This window comes from Condylura cristata, unplaced genomic scaffold, assembly GCF_000260355.1.
Source record: "Condylura cristata isolate star-nosed mole 26May11 unplaced genomic scaffold, ConCri1.0 scaffold00017, whole genome shotgun sequence".
Classification (NCBI taxonomy): domain Eukaryota; kingdom Metazoa; phylum Chordata; class Mammalia; order Eulipotyphla; family Talpidae; genus Condylura; species Condylura cristata.
The window spans coordinates 4,131,898-4,149,777 of record NW_004567118.1 but is presented as its reverse complement, the minus strand read 5'-3'; the positions used below and the strand labels follow the sequence as shown (position 1 = coordinate 4,149,777).

The 17,880-nt window shown below is 44.1% G+C and overlaps 2 protein-coding genes across 2 annotated transcripts in view; both read right to left on the bottom strand.

Moving 5' to 3' along the window:
- The window catches only part of LOC105853744 (keratin, type I cytoskeletal 27-like), a 6,417-nt gene extending 4,022 nt beyond the window's left edge, over nt 1-2,395 (bottom strand). Inside the window, exons 1-4 of the mRNA XM_012726042.1 lie at nt 1,952-2,395; nt 1,089-1,171; nt 551-707; nt 6-92 (exon numbers count right to left, since the gene is read on the bottom strand). Coding sequence (XP_012581496.1) covers nt 6-92; nt 551-707; nt 1,089-1,171; nt 1,952-2,395 — 771 coding nt within the window. The remainder of the gene's footprint in view (nt 1-5; nt 93-550; nt 708-1,088; nt 1,172-1,951) is intronic.
- Nucleotides 2,396-8,146: 5,751 nt separating this feature from the next.
- On the bottom strand, nt 8,147-16,184 carry KRT28 (keratin 28, type I). Its single transcript, XM_004684213.2, has 8 exons — nt 15,735-16,184; nt 14,956-15,038; nt 14,252-14,408; nt 12,218-12,379; nt 12,006-12,131; nt 9,205-9,422; nt 8,558-8,613; nt 8,147-8,289 (listed from the first exon to the last, which is right to left on the bottom strand). The coding sequence occupies exons 1-8, from the start codon at nt 16,182-16,184 to the stop codon at nt 8,147-8,149; spliced, it is 1,395 nt and encodes a 464-aa protein (XP_004684270.1).
- Between the last annotated feature and the right edge of the window lie 1,696 nt (nt 16,185-17,880).

Genomic DNA, 17,880 nt, shown 5'->3' with positions numbered 1-17,880 from the left:
TTGTTGAGCAGGACGGTGAGGTCCACGCCAGGCGCCGCGTTCATCTCCACGTTCACGTTGCCGCCAGCCGCGCACTGCAGGGCCTTCATCTCCTGAAATACAGTGTTCACGCTGGTAGCAGCTGTGCCATCACCATAGTCCAGTGCGCTTACCCCTCATCCCCCCTTTTTAGCCCCCCTCCCCAACCCACCCCCCTATATAGTTGTTCGTTATTATTATTATTTTCTCCCCTGGTCCATTATACTCCTGCTATGAGTGAAACCATGAGGTGTTTTCCCTTTTCTTTCTGGCTAATTTCACTAAGCATGATCTCTTCCAGGAGCTGAACATTTCTACAGGCTCTTGATAGACACTATCTATATTGTCAGAAACTTTTCCCCAGGCTTGGTTTCGTTTGAGGGGAACACACAGGATAATTTCCAAGCCACCTAGTGCAATGGGCAAGTTCCTTCTCGACTATGAATTTAAGATGTCCTATTTCTCATCTGAAATTTATGTTCAAATTGGGAAGGAAGGCGGGTTGTGTGAGCTGGGGCGATGGAACATTTACCTCTTCATGGTTCTTCTTGAGGTAAGTAAGCTCCTCGCTCATGGTTTCCAGCTGGATCTGCAGGTCGGTTCGGCACAGTGTCAGCTCATCCAGCACCCTGCGCAGGCTGCCAATGTCGGTCTCCACGCTCTGGTGCAGGGCCAGCTCATTCTCATACCTTGGACAAATATTGGGACGTTTCTGAACCTTAGTCACATCACTCTTCCAGGCCTCCATAAAAGTCAACCTCATCTTCGAGGTCAGATTATTTTTCCTTTTATTATAACTTTAGTTAGATGACCCATAATGCAACCAACACATTTCATGGAAATGATACATTTGGGGGATTAGAATTTCTCCTCCCCATGATCTTGACATTTCATACGTGTCATCCCCTCTCCAGTTTTCCAAGTACAGTGTGTTTTGCAGCTAGCCATCCTCAAATGCATTTGGTTTGAAACAAACTCAACTCACTCAACTAAAAGCATGGACTTGATCCTTAATCTAAAAAAAAGAGGCAAATGCTCAGATAAGCTTTTCCTCCTTTGTGTCCACTTACTTGAGCCTGAAGTCATCAGCTGTGAGTCTGGCGTTGTCATTTTGAAGGACCACGTTGGCATTACTTGAAGTTGCAGAGATGATCTGATAAATGGAGAGTCAGTTAAGAGTAGGAAGTGTAATTTAAAAATTCTTTAAAATAGTCACTCTTGAAATTACAGCAGTATTTCTGTCGTTCTGTTGTCAATAGTCAGATGATTCTTTTGAAAATGGGACATTTAAGTATGGCCTCTTTTACCTTCCACCCCACCCTTTAGAACCAAACCAGCCCTTTTGATGGAAAAATTTGTAAATATAGACCTACATATTGAGCAGTTTTTGTTATTTTAATCTTCTAAATGCATAAACACCCATAACCAATACCTAATGATGGGCAGACTATGTTCCAAGCTTAGATTTTCTTTTCTTTTTTATTTTTGTAAAAGATTTACTTATTTATTTATGCATACAGAACTGAGGTATAGGCCAGAGGTGCAGGGGCAGTGAGAGGATTCACCAGAGACAGAGTAGGGAGTAGAATAGGCAGATCTAGGAAGTACACCGCTGAGGGGAGCAGTGGGCGGTTCAGGAGAGGCCTGCTGCGCCATGTGGGTCAGCTCCGAGGCCAGAGATTGAACTCACACTGAAGAGTCTGTGGCTAGCTTGCAGTGCTGCGCTTTTACCCTCTGTGCCACGAGGGAAAGCCACCAAGCTTAGATTTTAATATGAACTCTCTTTAATATTAGTAATGAAACACCACTATTAGAAGCTGAGAGCCAAGCCCTATGTCCTAGAAGGTTATGTGCTAGACGGTTATGTGCGCATCTGCATATGGATGGCTGATGGGGTATTATTAATGCTGAATCCTGTGATACTGCTTCTTACCTGGCTCTTAAGGTCGTCAATGATGGGGAAGTATCTGCTGTAGTCATGATCAAGCCCGCGGCAGGAACCAGGCCCGAATTTCTCATACCAGCCCTTGATCTTCTGCTCCAGGTCGGCGTTGGCCTCCTCCAGGGCGCGCACGTTGTCCAGGTAGGAGGCCAGGCGGTCGTTGAGGTTCTGCATGGTCACCTTCTCGTTGCCCGACAGGAGACCGTGCTCGTTGCCTGTGTAGGCGGCACAGGACGTGCTCCCCCCGGCTAGTCCCCCGCCATAGCCTCCTGCAGATGAGCTGCCCCCAAAGGCACATGAAAAGCTACCCCCGATGCCTGGCACACCACAGGCGTTTCCAGCCCCAAAGCCGGTTCCCCCACTAGAGAGCCGCGAGGAGCCTGCTCCCCCACAAGAAGCAAGGCGCCGGGATGCAGTAGAAAAGCGCACAGACATGGTGGCCAGACTGGAGCGTTTATTCTTGGACTGGAGCTCTGACGGTGAGTGTCCTTCTCCAACAGCTCACTTTGGCCTTATATACACATTATTGGGGTGTTTCTTGATGAGCTTTGCTACCCATAGCAAAATAGCATTTGCCAGCTCATCATGAATTATTCATAATTGGGTGATTTTTTTTTTTTTTAATGAATGTCTTTACCCTACCATGTCCACTTCTGTAGGTGGAGAGTTACCTTGGGGGTATTTGTTATCTCCAAAATGGACCAGGGAGGAGTATTATCAAGGTTATTATAGTGATGCATTTCAAATTTAGTATGACTAATCCTTCCTGCCCTCCAGGCTTTGGGCCATAAAATTCCTATAAGAATGTAAAAGTTGATAGGCATATTTCTCTTTCCCTTACTCAAACCAACAGCATTGCATTTTCTGCAGAGATGAAGTGTCACATTCATGGCTTTCTGTGGAATATGTGGGTTTTCTTTTGGAGATGCTGAAAAGGTCAAGATCTTGGGGTGATGGTATCAGAAGGTGGACATCGCGTTCCAAATGAAACTTGAGGAATAAAATGGACTCTCTGGTGACAGAAAGTCTTCTCTTAATTCCTCTCCCTCCTGAGTTATCATTTCATATTTATTGGTTTTCTGCTAAGTGCTGATGCTCAGCAGGTTAAGTAGAAGTGTTGGTTAGCTCCTCTAGGCTTCAGCTTTCTCACTGTAAAAATGAAGGGACCGAGACTATGGTCCATAGGTTCCCTTTGCATTTCTTTATTTCTTGTCATTTTATATTTTTTCCTTCTATAAAAATGTTCTGCATGCCTTTCTTTCACTTTTCACTTCCTGCTCACTGCCGATTTTTGGTCCTTCCACTTTACCGAAATGAATCTCTCAAAGGTGGTTTATTACCCCACATCTCTAATCCAGCTGTCATCTCCTGTATTTTTTCTCCTCTCCCTTAGATACATGCAGTACTGAGCGTCCCAGTGCTGGTGAGTTTTAAGCACTTGCTTTCTGAGGATGCTTCTCCCACTCTGGTTGCTTTTCTTCTTACCTGCCTGCCTTAGCTTCTGTCCTCTACCTTTTGTCATTCCTTAAAGTTTTGGGCGTGGTGCTCCCGTTTTCTACACACTCTGTGATCTTGTCCTTACTTCTTGCTGTGGCTCTGTGTGGTTTCTAACTCGACATCTTTAGCACTGACCTCTTCACCTTCCTAGACATGCACCTTCCTGTGTGCACCAGACATTTCTCCATGGTGTTCTGTCTTGACTTCTCAACACGCAATCACCTTGTCATCAAAATCGAATCTTTTGCATCTTTTTTCATTAGCTGTGGGTGAAATTACCCTGAGTCATGCTCAAGATTACTAAGAAGACTAGAATTGCTATTATTTTTCTACCAGTCTGCATCTAATAAGTCATTATGTCCTACTGAATCTATTTCTGCTGTGTCTCTTGAAGCTTTTTTCTCTTTTCTTTACCACTGTCATTTTTTAAACTATTCAAGTTTTAATTGGATTGTTAGCATCAAGTCTTTTTCTTTTTCATCATGGTTGGTAGGCGAATAGGCACTGAAGTACTATTTCTGATGTACCACCCCCTTCATGCAATTGAAAGAACTTGGGCTCTTGAATCAGATGCATCAGTGTTTGTATTCAGTTCTGCCATTTTCCAGTTGTGTGATTGATCATTCATTCTTTCTCAGCCTTAGTTTTTCATTTCTAAGTTCGAGACATTATTGGTATGGCTGTAAGGCTGTTAAATGGTATTTCAGCACGTGTGGCAACTATGCCTGTCAATAATAGGTAATTGGTGAGTATTTTCCCCTCTTTCTATTCTCTCCAGTTTAAAATCATTGACTAATGAATAGATGAAGCTTCTTTGCCTGACATTTAAGATCATTCTTGATGTAGGTTCTACCTACCAATCCATCCATTCTTTTATTTTACTGTTCCCCTGTCTTTGTTCATATTGTTCTCCCCATTGGAGATTATTTGAGGTCTTGCATTTGCCAAGAATGACTGACATCACTTTCAATTATATAGATTGAAAATGAAGTTGCTAAAGATACAAATTTTCCTACCTAATAAGTGAATTTGCAGAAAAGCAAGCCAGAAAGATCTGTTGATCAATTAAGAAATCACTTTAATAAATTAAAATGTATTGCATGAAAGGATGACATTACAAATGTTACTTCCTGAAATCTGTAAGTTTATATTATTATATATTGCACCACTATGACTATATTATGCTTTAAGTAATAAAATTTAAAAAAAATTGATGTTTTGTACTTCTAACTGAAATTTTTCCTGACTTTGAACAAAGAGTCCCACATTTCTACCTTGTACTCGTCCCTGAAATTCATGTAGTATCTCTAGTCATTGGGACTTTCTCTAGGAAAGCTGAAGAATCCTAGAAAAAAGACCTCAAGGTCTGGAGAGTTGGGTGTTCTCCACAAATGGAAGGTCACTACACAATCACCTTGAAGTGAATACACACAGATTCTCCAAATATTTAAGGCTTTATTCTTTAAGACAAACAGAATTTCAAAAGATCACCATATATTGGAAAATGAAAGACATGAGATAAAGCCTCAAAAAATAGCACTTAGGGAAAAGATGTTAAAGGAAGTTTAGTGTGCTCAGATCAGGCCAGTCCACGAGAGAGCAGGTTTGTTTTGTTCTCAAGTATACCTGCGATATTAGCATGAAAGTTCTCCAAAAAAATACACTTCTCACAAATATTGGATGTTTGTTAAAAAGAGAAAGTGGAGGCCCTCCCTGGTGGCGCAGCGGGTTAAAGCACTGCACTGAGAACCTGAAACCACTTCCGCATGAGTTCGATTCCCGCCTGCCCCGGAGGTGACCACATGGCACGGCAGACCTCTCCTGACCCGCCCGCTGCTTCCCTCAGCAGTGTACTTCATCGATCTGCCTGTTCTGCTCCCCACTCTGTCTCTGGTGAAGTCTTTCGCCACCCCTGAGTCTCTGGCCTGTACCCCAGTTCTGTATGCACAAATACATAAATCTTTAAAAAAAAAAAAAAAAAAGAGAGAAAGTGGAGTCACATGTGATTTCTGCCTGAACAACCACTGGATCATGGCAACTGAATTCTTTTTCTTTTAGATGGAAATTGATTACTTGAAAGTACTTTTGCACCACAGCAAAAAACATGTGAGCCTTCAAGAATCGATAAGAATCATGCAATCATTCAAACTCCTGAGGAACCCTAAAATTCTGCTGAGCAAAGGATAACCCTAAAGGAGATAGATGCTCAATTTTCACATGTCCAGCTAGGAAGGACAGAGTTGAGATGCTAAGCCCTGAGTGTGAAATATTTCCTTCCACAAAATATTTCCTGTGAACTCAACAGAAATGAGGGAAATGCATTCAGAATTTAATTTACACTCATCCTCAGCTAAGTAGAGACACAGTATTCAGGTTTATTTCTCTGACAAAAAACATGATAAATGAGAGTTATTTGTTTTCCTTTAAAATTTTTCCACACCAAGAGTGCCCTTATCACAGCCACAAAATGCAAAATATATGCATAGTATAAGTGGGATTAGCTATGGAAAACAGATCACAAAGATAAGAATTTGAAAACATAGGTGTGTTATGAGTACTCAGCAGTGCTGGCATTATGGACACAAAATTGCAGAAGATTCACACACTTGGTTTAATCCTCTCCTGTTGCTATTTGACTTCATTAATACTTTTGTCTTTGAACTTATGTCTTGTAAACGAAGGCTGCAGGGCATGTTTGCGGTCAGGAGAGGACATGTGATGTTTGTGATCATATAGCACATGTAGTGCAGTCCCCATGTGCACAGCCTTCTGCTGGCCCCAGCTTGGCAGGAGTCTGGGGAGACTCAAAGGGCATCCAAGGGATGCATCTTACGTCTCTGACTGGACAAACAGTTCTGACAGCCCCAAGACACCACTCAAAGATAATTTACTTTGAACACAGAAAGAAGACAATGAATGATCAAAGCAGCATCGTGTAATTACTTGTGTTACATTTCTGTATCGGCTAGCTCCTTTTGCTGAAAACAATAATATAGGAAGATACAACAATCCATAATTCCTTTTCTTGGATCTTTTCTAACTCACTATTAAGTCAGTGGTGGAGAGTGTTGGGAGAATGGAACATACAAAGAGATGAAATGAAAGCAGTTGAGTGTGTTTGGTGGAGTGTTTCCAGTGTTTTGATAAGAACAGCATACACCTGTGTATAAGCTACAGAATATGAATTGTGTCATTTTTTGATTCTGTACATAAGTCCAGTGTTCTTATATTAACCTGGCATTGCACAATATAAAATGAAGGGAATAATTTATAAAATACATTAGTTTTAATTTTTACTGTCATAGAATGACATGAAATGGCAAGAAGAAACCCCACCAAAAAATCCATGATGAGTTGAAAGTTTGAAGACAGCAGGAAAAATACATATGTTAGTGCTTAAATGATACTTTCTCCTGATGTTTGAATAAAGAGCACCACATTTTCATTGAGTCCTGTAACCTATGTAGCTGGCCTTGTATGTAGTATGTTTGGGAAGCTATTTCCTCATGAATTTCTAGTATTTGCTTTATTTGATTACTTTTGGTTCCAGGTCTCATAAATATTTCATGCTTTGAAATCGCACATGATGACTGAGTTACCAGGTAGAATTTCTTCCTTCTCTGGAGATTAGATCTGACCTGTCCTGATCAGTAGAATCAGTTCATATTTGAGAGAAATATGAGGCCTGTTCTCTTTGTGAGAAATTAACATTTGTTTGGAATCTCCACTGTATGTTTTGATTCAGAAACATAGAAAAACACAGTAAACATAATGTTCATCAGTTTAATGAGATTTGAAGCTCTAGAACAAGAGCTGGTAGATTAAGCCTGGTCTGCTCTGTTTTCATATATCCTATTGCTAAGAATGGTTTTTATATTTTCTATGGTTGAGTAGAATAAAAAAACAGAACAATATTTTAGGATCACACTAGAATCATTCAAGATTTGAATTTCAGGGGCTGTAAGTAAAGTTTTACTGGGACACAGTAAGGCTCACTTGTTGATCTATCTATTGTCTGTCGCTAGTTTCTGCTTTAATGGTTCAGTGAACAGTTGAAATAGAGACCTTAATGCCTCATAAGGCCCTTCCCAGATAAAAATGGCCCAGAAAAAAATTGCCCATCTCTGTTCTAGGACACAATTCATGAGCATGAGGGTCTTTCTAGAAATTATCTTGTTCATGAAAACAGTAGATCCAGGGATGGATCGAGGGACTCCAGGTGTTTTGACTTTGTAAGCTCATAGGCAAAATACTGGGAATGTGCCATCTGGTGGAGGAAACTTTCAATCTGAAGCAATATTCTCAACTTTTCCAGTTTATTTGCACAGTCCAAAAGTGGTGGGAATTGAAGATGTTTTGTGGCTGTTTGATATTTAAACATCATATGATTCTGACCACTATTTAAAACCAGAGTGAAAAGCAATTACAATACATCCCGCAAATGTTTCCCAATGAAATAACACAGAAAGAAATCACAAATAATTCTTTATTAGTCACGAGTAAGTGGAAATGAATGCACATCCATTTTTTTTTATTCGTTTGAAAACAAACACCCAGCATCTTGTAAAAGTTATGCTTGCTAAGCAAGTTATTTTGCAAGGGTAGGAGGTATTTTTATTATCCTCTCTGCTATTTAGAAGCATGCAGGCATATGGGCCTTTCCCCAAATTCTTTTCTCAAAGGTGACAGCTAGAAAGGAACCCTCTGCTCTGCCTTTCCGCTGGCCACTTTGGCTGTCTTCTCTTCAATGGAGTGAACCCTTGATGAGAGAACTTTGCCACGTTGATCTATTTCTTCAACTACTGTCTTTACCAGTGTGGTTTTGGATAATTCTAGAAACAAAACATGAGTGAATAAACATACCCAACCTGAAAGATTACATCACAAAGAATTCTTCTACTGTGTTAAACATACATATTATAGGATATATTTGTGAGTAAGCATATAGAATGCTCAGTTTGGGATAGTTTAGATAGAGCAATGTTTTAAGTCCAGAGCACTTTAGTTAAAATTATCTAAATATAGCGTGTTACCATCATGTGTGATCGCCATTAACGTGAAAGTATTTGCTGCCACAGAAACAGAACTAGATTTTATTACCTTTGGATGAATTTCCCGAGCTTCCTGATCCAAAACCCTTGGATTGGGAGCATGAGCTGTTAAAAAAGGTCCAGTTTAGTCTCTGTGACTTCTATTTATCAAGTAATAAATAGCCATTGAATCAAGAGATGAACATGAACTCAGGTGAACTTTATATCCCAGAAATAATCTACATCTGCTAGAGAGGAAATGTTAAAATATTTGCGTGCAGGAGCTAAAAATAATTGAACGTGATTTAAAGAGAGGGTATAAAACAATCTTGTTTCTGTTTGATTTTTTTAGACTCAAGAATGTCAAGCTTCAGGGAGTTTGTACAGAGTATGTTTATTTCAGAGAAGCAGAGCTACTTGGCATGCATTGGATGCTAGGTAATGCCTGGGGGTGTGGTGGGGAGAACCCCGAATCACGGAGGTTCACACGGACAACAAACAGGGGCTTCTGCAGGGACAGCCTGGGTCATTCAAGGCAGGTGGTGAAGACCCAGTGATGTACAAGATACAGACTAGGTGACTGCAGAGGCAAGAGAGGGACATGCTTTTCTGCAGTGCAATGAAAAAGAACAGGCCTGGAGCTTCAGAGAGCACCGGGCAGCTTCTGGTTGTGGTTTGGAGGAGGTAAGAGCTGGATTTTCTAATGGTGGTACTTACGTCCCGTCTCCATCTATCAGGCGGCAGTAGGTCTCGATTTCCTTCTCCAGGTGGACCTTGATGTCCAGCAGCTGCTCATACTCCAGCTTCTGGCCCTCGGTCTCGGTTCTGACCTGGTGCAGCTGCTCCTCCAGGGCCCCGATCTGGGCCTGGATCTGGGCGAGCTGAGTGCAGTAGTTGCCTTCGGTCTCGGTCAGGGAGCACTCCAGAGAGTGTTTCTAGGGACACAGAAGATGCCAGAGCAAGCATTAGGCCACTCTGGGGACTATGTAGAGACCAGTGCTGCCCCCCAGGTCTCAGAAGCTGTGGGACTTGTCAAAACAAAAACAGGAGGCAGAGAGGAAGGGGAAGAGACAGGTACTTAGTGGGGGGGGGTGCAGGGGCACAATGGGTGACCTGACATGGGGTAATGATGCTTGTCCCACCAGACGTTGGAGCGTCTCAAGAGATAGTCGTAATATCTAGTAATATTTCCTATTACGACCAACCTAGACATTACAGCACTTTTGGGGGTTTAGCACCCTAAGAAATCAGTATTGTCGAAACTACAGTGATTTTGGGGTTCCCTGTTGTTTTCCAATCTTTGGCTTCTGTGGCCAGAGAGCCACCCACCACCGATCCTAGCAGCCTTTGCACGGCTCTTTCTTTCTCTAATCCCTCTTCGAGTCTCTGTCACCCACCCAAGGTCTTTTATTTAGCACTGAGACGGGATGAATGCTGTTCTGGGGGTGGATTTCAGGACAAGGACGGGTTTCGTAACACAGCCCAGCTCATTTCTCAGCGCTTGTCTTCTGAGTGTTACAGCCCCACGGTGCTGCCCATAGTCCAGCATTTGTCCAGCACATGACCCCTCTTCAAGTAAAGCAGTTTAACTCCTTCCCTTATCCTGTGTAAGTACATCTGGGTGGTTCTCACTTTGGGTACTAGTTATGACCAGTGAGTTCGCCCCCATTTCCACTCCTTTATAGTGTGGAGCAATTCCGGATCCCCTATTGTTTAAGATACAACTGACTTATCAGAGCAAGCCTCTGTCTTTTTCAGTCCATGCTTTGGGGTAGTTGGACCCCACTGTAAATATATCTACTTAACATTACTTTTAGGTTTTCTTGTTTTTGCAGGCTTGGTTTAAGAAGTTCTGTGTATTGCTAAGTAGATTCTGTGTATTGTCTTCATAATAGGATTATGAAGAAGTTATGAAATATTAATGTTATTAAGCAGATTCTAGGTCTAGTGGCTAAGAGCCATTGACTTAGCCAGGCAGGTGACAGTACATTGTGTGGTGCTGCTCCCGCTCTGGAGCAGGAGGGAGGGCGGCCAGGATGAGCTGGGTGCGAGGCAGCAAGTGACCAGGTGTCTGGGAGGCGTGCGCTTGGCTGCTTGGAACCTCAATTTGCCTCATGACATCTTTGCATATTTATTAAAGATCACTAATATTCTCTTAAATCAGTCGGAGGGATCTCTATTTCAGAGCCTTCCTTTTAAAGGTTGACTGTAGGTGAAGAAGGAGGACAGGCTGAACTTGGGAGTTTGGATACTACAGAGAACACCTGACATGTTTATGTATTTAGACAATACCCAACTTGCACATGATTTGTTACCCTAGGAAGTGGAGCTTAGAGTTCATCTTATGCCAGAAGCCTCTTAAGTGTGAGAGTTAAATTCAGTGTCACCATGATTCTATAATTCAGTTCTGTTGTTTGTTACAATTTTGTTTGTTTTTGGATTATGTCATGGATCCAAACTACAGTACTTCTGGCTGCACAGAATGAGCTTCTTCATTTTTCCTCCAGTATTCTCATATGTGTTAAGAAATTCCACTATATATGTGCATGTTTGTGTGTATGTGAGTGTGGCCATATATATTTTCACATGTTACGAGAAAATTATACATACTTTCTAACATCAGTGCTTCTATGTGGAAGCACTGGAAATGCAGAAAATTCCATCCTGGGAACCCAGGAATTTATTTCCTTCCATACCCCTTGGGAATGGGAGGGGGACATGTGCTCATCAGGACCAGGCGCTTGGGGTTCTACTAGCAGGGAAGAAAAGAAGGGGGAACCCCAGGAACCCACAGCAGCAGCAGTGACAAGGGTGAGGAGAAGAGGGTCAGGCTGACTGGATGGGGGTGGGTCAGTGGCGACAAACAAGTCTCCTGTAATGTGAGCTGTAAGAGGGCCCACTAGTGCTGGTGGCTCCTCACAGGGTCATCTTTTCCTTTCTGCCTCACAGACTCATTTGTGAAGACCTGTTGCCTTTTTCTTTTGTCACAACCAGGTGTCCTCAGGGAGCAGGAGACATCTTGGGAGGACAGGGAGCCTGGGGTTATGTCTGCGTCTTTCTAAATCAAGCCTTTTGGGTACTGCCACTGCCTCCCCAGAAGGGAAGCCAGTTTTAATCCTGGGTGGTCTCTGTGTAACCTCTGAAGGAACCCGCTGTGTGTGGAGGAGCTTGGAGGGATACTTGGGGATGAAGTAGCTGAGGGGGTCCTGTGGGAGCAGATGTGTCTCTTTCACCCGGGATAACCCCATGGCATCCCTTTTGTAGACCCAGGTACAGACACCAGGTAGACAGGACAGGGGCCTGCCGCTTACTTTTCCAGGGAAGCAAAATGCTACCGCTTGCTCGGCAGAGCCCTAAACAGAGCTAGGAGAACCGTGAGCTGTTTTCAAGCACCGGCGCCCTGCCCAGCCTGGTCCAACGCCTCAGCACATGTGAGTAACGCTACGCGCCAGGGAGCAAGGCAGGGCTCAGTGGGACCTTTTACAACTCCAAGCCCGGCGACCCTCGCTGTCACCTACCGTGGCGAGCAGGGATTGCAGCTCTATCTCCAGGGTCTGCATGGCGCGCTTCAGCTCGGTCAGCTCGCTGCGGGCCGAGGTGGCTGCGCCCGCGTCGTCGGAGATCTGCTGCTGCAGCGAGGCACTCTGGGTAGAGGCAAGAGGCAAACCTTAGCGCCTGAACACCCCCAAGGGCCCCCGGGCTGTTGTGGCCAAGACTCGGCGACACTCGCCTTCTCGTTGAACCAGGCCTCGGCGTCCCTGCGGTTCTGCTCCGCCAGGTCCTCGTACTCCGCGCGCATGTTGTTGAGCAGGACGGTGAGGTCCACGCCAGGCGCCGCGTTCATCTCCACGTTCACGTTGCCGCCAGCCGCGCACTGCAGGGCCTTCATCTCCTGCAGGGAAACGCGTGTCACTCGGGGTGGGGGGGCCCTTTACAGTCAGCCAGGCCCCGGGAGAATTTTCAGACAGTACTTGATGGCTCGTGGCTCGGGGCTGAACCTTGAGAGGATAGCTGGGATGTTTTGGGGGGCTGCCAGTGCTCACCCCAGAAGGAAACCGTGCAAGATTTTTCACATGTACTCGCTGGATCCGTAGCCATGCCGACCATCTATTTAGTTAGTTCTGTGTTAGTAAAACAACCAAAATCGACACCTCAGCAAAGGCGGTTACAGCATCTCAAGAGGAGTGTTTTATTCTTTGAGACAGAGAGGGATAAAAAGACTGACGGGCCATTAAGCACGTCCATTGTGACTAATACCAGGCAGAGCTCTTGTTGATGGGAATAGAGCAGTGGAAAGGGCACATAACCATCCCTGCCCTCCTCGGAACTGGTATCTCAGGACAACGGCAACCGGTGACTGAGGGCCTGGCTCAGGGCTGGCCTGTTCTCATACATCTGGGTCTTTTAATATGTTTATTCAGCAGGCACTATTACTGGACTTATTGTATGGATTAGGAAACTGAGACACAGAGAGGAGAGTAACTCTCCCAAGATACACAACACTGAATAGAGTGGACGCTGACTCCGCAGCATTGGCTTAGCAGTGGCACTCGGCCCCACCTGGGCCCCTGAGCTGTCTCACCTGGCCAGGGAGTGGGTTTCCTGACAAATCAGCCTGTGAATGTTGGAACTTGGTTTTCTTTAGGGAGCCAGCCCTTCTTCATTTTGCTTTTGATGGGTGGGTATCTCTGCTTTCTTACATCATCAGTAGCCACTTTCCAGTGTCCACCCAGAGCAAAAGATTTATATTGTCCGTATTTTGAGGTTTGTCTAAGAGTCCACGTGAAGAAGAATTCTTGTTGCTATAAAGGGTTGAAAGTTGAATTGCTTGGGTTATCCTTGGGAAACTGGCCATGGGTGAGTATTGTTAAGAGGACACTCTCAGGGGTGCTGAGATATGAGAGGGTCTTGGTTCCCCACCTCAGTGCATTCAGAGGGACCTGTCCTGGGTCAGCTATGACCCTGACCCCACCCTGAAGGCACAGTTTGGCTGGCCTGCTCACTGGGGGCTTTATCACTTCTATTCTGAGCTAGTTTACTGTTTTGCAGTCACACTCATGCTTTTCCACTCTCTTGCTAACTCTAGTCAGCTTGCTCCTCTAGTCCTCTGCTCTGTGGCTGTCCTGTCTTTTCACTTCTCTTTCATTTTAACTCTTCTGCTATGCTCTTTCCCTCTCTCCCATAACTTTCACACTTGGGGCAAGGAGGTTGGGTGTTTTAGTCAATGATAGGACATGCCTATCATTGGTGGCTCCTGAAAATTTGTCATACATTATTTGGAAACTTCTGTAATTCCTTCTGGGACAATACTTTTTTTTTTTCTTGGAAGTTGGCTTTCCTGTGTTATGTATCAAACAGTGCACTTATGTACGGCTTTGACACTGGAATAAATCCAGACTTGTGAAGTGGGGAAGGCACTGTTATCTTTCCCTAGGCAGGGGGTCTTCGGTGAGAAGGGTGACTGAAGACACCCTTCTTTGAATCAAAGAAATGATCTAGTGTGGGAAAAGATGGGTGCACTAGAAGAAAGCAAGGCTTAGTTTCTGAAATGGAAGGACACAGGCCAATTGTTCATATTTATTACCTCAGGGGATGAGGTCAGTGAGGCAGAATGGGAGAAGTGAATGCCTTAATTTATATCCCTTGACATTGTTTGAGTTGCTGTAGTGAGTCCGAGTTATTCTTATGATTTCATCCCCTCCTCCTTCTCCCATATGGAAAATGTACAGAACTGCCCTTTGAATGGAACACAAGCTTCTCCTACCTCCTCGTGGTTCTTCTTGAGATATGTCATCTCCTCACTCAGGGACTCATACTGCAGCTCCTGGTCAGTCCTGCAGAGTGTCAGCTCATCCAGAACCCGCCTCAGCCCATTGATGTCAGCCTCTGTGTTCTGGTGGAGGGCCAGCTCATTCTCATACCTTGAGAGGCATTGAGTGAATTTCAGAACAAGTTAGACTACTTCAAGGGATGAGAAAATAACAACGCAGTTGCTTCAAACTGAAAGGTAGAAATTAAATCAGGAAGCCTAATATTAAAAAAAATACCCAAACTTACCCCCACGCCCCCAGATCACTCAGTTCTGTGCTGGATCAACAGCAGTTGTTTAGCATAAACATTACAACAAGTGAAAGTATGTGCCAGTTAAGTGAAAGTGTGCCTCTTCAGAAGTTTATCTTAGTTAAAATTACTTAGTTGACAAATATTTATGAATAGCGTGTGTGTGGCAGTGTGTGGATAGTGATATTTTGTTCCAAGATTACAAATACACAATAAACATGTTTATATTGTGAGTGTGACTGACTGGAATATGACCTGCTTGCATACATTGTATTATTATTACATTGCATACTTCCTTTAACTATAAACTAGAGGTTGTTGTTCATTCTAGTTAGTTGGAGCTGAAATTTTACTTCACATGTTGAGAGGAATTTTTTTCTAGAACATGATTACTTTCTATCTACTTACTTTAGCCGGAAATCATCAGCAGCCAATCTGGCATTATCAATCTGCAGAATGACATTAGCATTAGCAGTGGTGGAAGAGATGATCTAGAAGAAACCAAAAGGCGAACACAAGACATGAGCCTCTCATAACTTATTTCAGGAAATAGAAAAATGTTATACAGCTGAACTTTTGCATGAAATCTTACTTCCTCAAGTAACAGCATGTCTAAAATTTAATTTTTAAAAATTACAAATATGATCTTACTCTTTTCATATGCTTATAGAGCTTTTAGAATAGACCACATTTTTATCAGTGACTATATTTCAAAATAATAATAAAACTAGTAACATTCAAATTACATTGACATTCATGAATAAAAACACCTATTTTGGTTGGAAGAATTATTTATCAAAATAAATCAATCCGATATAAATTACAGATGCAATACTTCCTGTTTTTATTAAACCTCTTTTGCTAAGAAAGTAATTCTTAGTTTTAAATACTTTGAAGTTTCAGGGGGCCTCCCTGGTGGCGCAAGGCGTTAAGTCTCAGCACTATGAAGCTGTCCACAGCCACTGCAGCACGAGTTCCATCCCAGCCAGGGAGCTGACCCACATGGCGCCGCAGACCTCTTCTGTCTCCCACTGCCGGGCTCAGCAGTGTATTTCAGTGAATCACTGTCTCCTGGGAATCCTGTCACCCTTGCCCCCACCCCACCTCTGGCCTGCACCCCAGCTCTTGCATGCCTAAGTAAATATGTCTTTAAAAAACAATGATGTTTCAGATTTGTGATTTCTCACCTTATTCTTCAGATCTTCAATGGATAGGTGGTATCTGCTGTAGTCGTGATCAAGTCCCCGGCAAGATCCAGGTCCGTATTTCTCATACCAGCCCTTGATTTTCCTCTCCAGCTCGGCGTTGGCCTCCTCCAGAGCGCGCACGTTGTCCAGGTAGGAGGCCAGACGGTCATTGAGATTCTGCATGGTCACCTTCTCGTTGCCCGACAGGAGACCCCCCTCGCTTCCAGCGAAGCCGGTGCAGGCAGCATTTCCGAGGGCCCCGCCAGTGTGGTTCCCTCCAGGGGCGCTGCCCAAGCCCCCTCCCAAGGCACAGGACAGTCCGTTTCCCGTGAGGGGGCTGCCACACGTGCTGCTGCCCGCAAAGCCCGCAGCGCCACTGGCCGGTCTGACAGAGCCGGGTCCAGACCGCAAGCAGATGTGCCTGGACCCGCTGGAAAATCGGAGCGACATGGCCGGCTGAGAAAGGTTGGCCTTTCCTGGGGACGGCTGACTCCGCAGAACAAAATATCGTGTGGGAAAGGTTTCGGGGGGTTTTTATACGCAATTATTGGGGTGTTTCTATTTGATGCATACCAAAAGAAAAAGGGCATCATCCAGATTAGCATGAAATTATGTATAATTGGGTGGTTTTGTGTGTGTGTAAATTAATGTCTAACATCTCTGACTGTTGCCTCAGGGTATTTGTTATCTTAAATATAATAGGGTTCATTCTATATTAAGTTCATTATTTTAACTTCTAATTTTGAGTGAGTAATCCTTTACTTTCATCTAGACCTAGGCCTATAGCATCATTATATGGCACAGGGTATTATAAAGTTTTAAAAGTTAAGGAAGATTGTGATAGGGGCCATCAGCTGCAGTAGGCTCTTAATTATCAGACATGTATAAAGAACCATCCACTACAGAACCATATGTTTTATCCCATCAGAGCAAAAAAAAGTGTCATTAAAAACATGACAACTTCTCTGTATTACCATGATTATAACATCTATTCAGTGCCTTGAACAATAACACAAGTATCGACTGATTCTTTTATTTAATGCATAGTTACGATGGTTGGTGTTTAATGCTAAACGCATTCATGTCGGCGCCAGACAGTCTGGGGAGTTGGAGTGAATTCTAAGTACAAAAGCAGAGGGCAGGATGATCTGGATGAAATGGAAAAAAAACAAAAAGCAATCACAAGGTGTGGACAACAGCAGTCCAGGTGAAGATGAAGGATGAAAGCAAAGCGGGGAAGAATTTGAGCAGATGCGATCGCTGATTGAGTCTCGAGGAGGCGGGAGGAGGGGTTGGGGATGACTCTCAGAAAATTGATTTCAGATAGTGGGAATCCCATAGCGTGAGTGGAGATAGGGGATGCTGGAGGAGGAAGATTCTGAGCTTTACTTTGAAGTTCATGTGTTAGGTTTGAGGAAATGGAGTGGGGGTGTGGATGGGGGGTGGTGTGGGGGAGGAGCGAGGTGGTGATGGCGATGGGGTGGGGAGATGGAGAGTCGAGAGAGTAGGGAGGAGATGCGAGGGGAAGAAGGGGAGGTAGATCCGTGGGGAGAGAGACAGGGATGGAAGTGGGATGAGAGATTTGTTTCCAAGAGAAAAGGGACCCATTTAGGAGAAAGGGGTGGCAAGTGGTTAATGATAGAAAAGTTATCTTTTTTTCAATTGAAACTTCTGCAGGGAGGCCTGTAGAAAGGGTTGTGGGTAGTTGACACAGTTTGGATAGAAAGAGTATCTACCTCATGTTGAGACGCCAAAGGTGACTGTGCTCAGCACAATGGCTGGGGAACAAAACCACGGAGGAAACAGGGTTCTGTCTGTTGTTCCTCGGTGTCTCGAGCAGGCTGTGTGTGGAGGGGGTGGAGGAGGCCAAGTCAGAAAGGTAGAGAGGCGAGCGAGGAGAGAGGATGGGAGAAGTCTCTCCTGGATGCTGGGGAGGGAGCGTGGGTGTGAAGGCCATGGGGCAGGGAAGGAAAGATGGGGGACCTGACTTGTTTCAGGTACTGTGGTGAGGCTGTTTGGCCACGAGGAAAACTGGGGGTGTTCCCTAGAACTGTGTCGGCATACAGAGTCTGAAGGCTGTTCAGCTGGCACGGTGGAGGCATCAGATGGTGGCCTTGAAATGCATTTATTTATTTTTCCTTATGTC

Bases quoted from the DNA above. Each gene is read 5' to 3' on its own strand.
- KRT28 (XM_004684213.2), bottom strand. From the start codon at position 16,184: ATGTCGCTCCGATTTTCCAGCGGGTCCAGGCACATCTGCTTGCGGTCT. The intron at 15,039-15,734 runs GTGAGAAATCAC...GGTTTCTTCTAG, and splicing joins TTGAAGATCTGAAGAATAAG to ATCATCTCTTCCACCACTGC. The intron at 12,132-12,217 runs GCGAGTGTCGCC...GCCTCTACCCAG, and splicing joins AGGCCTGGTTCAACGAGAAG to AGTGCCTCGCTGCAGCAGCA.